This window comes from Tupaia chinensis, unplaced genomic scaffold (genome assembly GCF_000334495.1).
Source record: "Tupaia chinensis unplaced genomic scaffold, TupChi_1.0 Scaffold139943_1, whole genome shotgun sequence".
In the NCBI taxonomy this organism is placed as follows: Eukaryota; Metazoa; Chordata; class Mammalia; order Scandentia; family Tupaiidae; genus Tupaia; species Tupaia belangeri.
Window position 1 is genome coordinate 1,855,878 of NW_006199822.1, and position 5,093 is coordinate 1,860,970.

Here is a 5,093-nt window from a genome sequence, read left to right on the forward strand (position 1 = left end):
GTTATCAATTTATCACTTCTCAGCTCCAAATCTACTTTTCAATGCATGCTGATATCATGGAGATGGATCCAGTAAGCATTTCTCCTTCACAGCAGACACAGTTTTATGCTGTCAGTAGAAAGCTCTAGAAGGCCACTGCACAAGAAGGGACTTCTCTTCCTGGCTCAAGTGCACTTCCATAGCCTCCTTGTGCTCTTCACCTGGCTGCCAACAGCGCACCTGGGGAATATCCAGTGGTGCTTACTGCCAATAACTTTCCTAGGAATCTCAGAGGTATCCTAGAAGTTGTCTGTTCAGCCTTGACCTACCTGCTCCTCAGAGGAGTTTGCTCTTTGTGATTATGGACAAGCTCTAGCCTGGGGCAACCCAGCAAACTTGCCATCCACACCTTCAATTTGGTCTGAATCCCAGTCAATTTGTTCTTCCTTTGGATACACTCCTTTTAGCCCTAGCATGTTCTTTACCATCAAACCCCTGTTATAATTAATTCTATATATTAATCATTTTCTATTCAAATTACTATATTTTTTTTGTCTCTTTATTAAATCCTGAGAAATACAGTACTATTTATTTCAAAGGGAAACATAGGAAGAGGAAACAAGTATTAAAAAGATAAATTCTATTTTGGACATCCTGAACTTGAGATGTTTGTGGGACATCCAAATAGCTCTCTCTGGTAGGAAGCTCAGAACTTGAAGTATCTACAGCTCAGGAGAAGTGTCCAGGCTGGAGAAATAGGCTTAGAAGTGAATAGTTTTAAGACCTTTAAAATCTTAGCAAATGAAGCATGGGTTTAAATGCCATAAGTCAGGGAGATAGACTTTAGATTTTTTTTTCATATGTTTATGTGTCTCATCAAGACACCCTAAACAAATTAATCGGTAGATGTGTGTACAGAACATTGCAACAAAAGATTTATGGTGATTTCACACTGTGCATGTGAGGTAATATTGTTCAGTACCTGTTTATCTATTCAAAGCTAAGTGAAGATATGGTTGAAAAGACCTAAGCCCTGTATTAACAAGATAAGTCAAATTCAGCAGTCCCCAAAATTTTTGCACTAGGGACTGGTTTCATGCAAGACAATTTTTCCATGGACTGGGGGGAATATAGGGAGTTGTTACAGGATAATTTAAGTGTATTACATTTATTGTGTGCTTTATTTCTATTATCATTACATTGTAATATATGAGAAATAATTATACAACTCACCATAATGCAGTACTTGCAGACACTCCCCAGTGCTAGCATCACTGCCTCAGCTCCATCTCAGATTATCAGACATTAGATTCTCATAAGGAAAACCAACCTAGATTCCTCACATGTAAAGGTCACATTAAGGTTCATGGTCTGTAAGAATCTAATGCCTTTGCTGACCTGACAGAAGGCAGATCTCAGGCAGGAAAAAAAAATAACTGTAAAAACAGATGAAGCTTCTACCCCTGGCCTGTCACTTACCTCCTGCTGTGCAGCCCTGTTCCCATGCCCTGGTCTAATTACACTGCAAACTTGGAAGCCTAACTTGGAAGAGGCAGGGAAGCAATTAAGTCACATAGGCACTACTCTGGATGCTGCTGGAATCTGAGAACCTTGGACTGGTTGCCAGCTCTCCAAGCAGCAGCACTGAAAACTGGAGAGCTGCTTAAGTTTCATGTTATTCGAAAATGATAACTAGATACAAATATATTTTGAAAAAGACCCAAGCTGATCCCTTCCATTTTTCCCAGGGTGTGAGCTCAGTCAACAAAATTTACCTCTTGCTTCACCCATTTCTCAAAAGTTTGTATCTACTGTCCAAAATGAGAAAAAAGAAAGAAAGAAAGGAAGGAAGTTCCATCAGCAGTTTACAAGGGAACAATTTGGAAGAGAAATGTATTAAATCCTCAGGGAAATTAAACTCAAATAATACAATAACAGCATTACAAAATTAACAGTAGACTATGAATTGAATTAATTGCCTCCTACTGTGGGAATTCTTGGCTACCACAGACCGAAACAAATAAAACCAATGATATCAATGACCTTCTGAGAAGCTGCAGGCAACTGTGATGTTGAGACATCACAAGACTTTACCCATTGTTGTGTTTCAACTTTCTCTGGAGACCTTTAATACAGAGAAAGGTCTTTACTTCTTTCATCTCATACCTCAAATGATATATGGTAGGTTGGTGAGAGAAACCAAAGGTGGCACGATTCTAGATCCAAAGGTGCAATTTTATGACTTCCTTTTTAAAAATCTTACCACTAAGTGTCTGTGCTTAGAAGTAGCTGAAGTGTTAGGAATCCATGCAAGGTCTCTTTCTCTTGAGAGGGTTGAAGAGACTGATGGGAAACAAGTAATGATTTCTCTAGCACCTAGGCAGTCTAGTGATAAAGCAGCTCTTAAAAAATACATGTCTACTGCTTCAAAAGAAACTCACTTTGGGAACCAGCAGTTAGCGTAATGGATATGTCGCTGGACTCCCACGTAGTTGACCGCGGTTCACGTCCTGGACCCGGTGGCTTAAAACTCACACTGGGCGCGTGTGCGTGCGTGCCCAAGATCCTGAGAGGAGAATGGAGGAGAAGGGATTGCGGCATGACCATCCCCTCTGGGGGGTGATTTCTCGCTTTCTGTCTCTATGTCTCTCTCTCTCTCTGTCTGGCGAGCGCATGCGCCCTATAGTGAAAAAACCTCTCCAAAAAAAAAGAAAAGAAAAGAAAGAAAGAAAAGAAAATCATCTTGACATTTTAGTAGCTACATTTATGTCTGTAAATTCTTTCTGAATGCCATGATGTCAGTGTGTCTGGGGCAAAACTATATTACCACAGGAGCAACAGAGCTGGTATGTGTGTGGCTTAATCATCCCTCTATTAGGGTTCTTAAAGACTCTGAGGAGAAAGGTAAGTTGTAGCAGCATGATAGAAATAAAATCCTGGTGATTCATGCAGTTTTGCCAAATAAGAACCACAGGGCAAATATGAAGGGCTTTGAGTGCCTCCAGCTTCTCTAGAGATAGCCAATTTATCAGAATCCCTATCAAATATTTGCTCATATACACATCCTTTATGTTACAATGGCATTTACTCCTAAAGTCTTTTAACAATCAACATTTTTCCAAAAAAAAAAAATCATGGCATTTTATTGGGATGTTATACAACATAATCCTTTTCACATCTTTAATTTTGTTTGACATTTTGAAAATACTATGCCTAACTCGTTTGTGTGAATTTAAAAAACTAAAAAGCCATAATTAGCATGTAATCAAATACTTTTTCCTTCCCTTAAAAATTGACGCAAACACCAAAAACAAAATACTTTGTGTTTAAGCTCAGAGAAATGAAGCATTCTGCTTGTTTGGAATCTTAATGACTATCACCCCAAACTTACCTAATTAGAAGCTCTTTCATAACAAGGAAAATTATTGTCAGAGTTAATGAATTTGCAAACACAACCACCGCTGTCTTCCCATGATGAATTATCCACATTCTTCACACGCATGTTTTAGTTATACACTCTAATTAATATTAGTACTTAAAATATGTGGGATTATTTCACTGCTAAAGAAAAATCCTTTGTTTTTCAACAGTATAAAACCACTATCAGTCCCCTTCTTGTAGATACTAGGCTGCACATACAAGCTTAATTTTAGGTTTGGACAAAATGGAAATTATTTCATCAAAACTATTCATTTTGTTGACTTTAGCCACTTCAAGCTTGTTAACGTCAAATATCTTTTGCACAGATGAACTAATGATGTCCAATCTTCACAGCAAAGAAAATTATGACAAATATGCTGAGGTAAGATTTTTAAATCTATCTACCATGACTAGCATAAATTATATAGTATCTGCTCCGCCTCTAAAGATTTTGTTGGTAAGGAGTGAGTTATTTTGTGGGGTTCTTCTTGTCAAATTTCAGCTTTCCTTGGGCTGGCAGATGGCATGGTGGTTAAGGTGCTGGACTCCTACATGGCCGACCACAGTTCAAATCTTGGAAGTGGCGGCTTTCTCTCTCTCTCTTTCTCTTTCTCTCCCTCTCCTCTCTCATCAAAAATTAAATAACAATAATAAATAAATTTAAAAATTTTTTCAGCCTTCCTATGACAGTATATTGCTGTGACTTGTGTTATTTAGCATAGCAAGAAACAACCCGGCTTCTCTAATAATGATTAGTGTATTTGAGTATGAAGCTTAGAACTTAGAGTATGATACTTAACAGTCATAAGTACATTAATAATTTTCAGTTGACTCAGAAGTGCCCATTTGTAATAAGTAGTTGCAGAAATGAGACCCGGATACATTTTTGGCTGCACATTTGAATTGTCTTAAACTACAAACAAAAGAACACAACATTTGTATTTTCTACTTAGCAAATTCAAGCTGATAAGTATACAGTAAATCTATACCCAAGTAAAATGTTAATCCCTAGATGATAGAATTGCAAGTTAATTTTATTTTCTTTTTTATGTTTTTATATATTTTCCAGATTTGCTAAAATTATATGTATTACTTGTTTTACTCAAGTTATAATCCTAACACAATCATTTAAAAATTCTTATGTCCCAACATAAGATAATAACTAATGGTTGTGATGATGGTTATATTAATTACCCTGATTTAGTCATTACACATTGTATGCATGTACTGAAAAATCACATTGTACTTCGACAAATATGTAAAAAATATTAAAGCTTAATAAAATAAAAATCTTTACATGGGCAAATTTTCACAGTAAAACTAAATCTAATTAAATATTCACTGTATTTTAGATGGTTCCTATAAAATTGATATGTTTGTAGTGAGATAACCCATAAACCAATTGGTTCGTTGAAAATATAATTTATATAGTAATAAAGCAAAATTGATTCCTTGATAAATACTTTTAGGGTGGACCTCTGAGTATAAAAAAATAGCAATGAGGCCTCATGTACCTGTACACCAAAACCTGGCTAGCATCATGTTTTCATGTACCACTCAAACTCCAAACAGGGAAGAACTAAGATGGAAAAGGAGTGAGAAGTTTCTCTAAAATCAAAATATTAGGTCATCAGGAAAGTCATGAGGTATTTTTCTATGTTTTTCTATGGAAAAGTGCATCAAGACTTTCCCTT

The 5,093-nt window shown here is 36.5% G+C and overlaps 1 protein-coding gene across 1 annotated transcript in view; it reads left to right on the plus strand.

Annotated features, from left to right (window-relative positions):
- Positions 1 to 3,643: 3,643 nt before the first annotated feature.
- The window catches only part of NPVF (neuropeptide VF precursor), a 3,592-nt gene continuing 2,142 nt past the window's right edge, over positions 3,644 to 5,093 (plus strand). The window contains exon 1 of the mRNA XM_006162398.1: positions 3,644 to 3,781. Coding sequence (XP_006162460.1) covers positions 3,644 to 3,781 — 138 coding nt within the window. The remainder of the gene's footprint in view (positions 3,782 to 5,093) is intronic.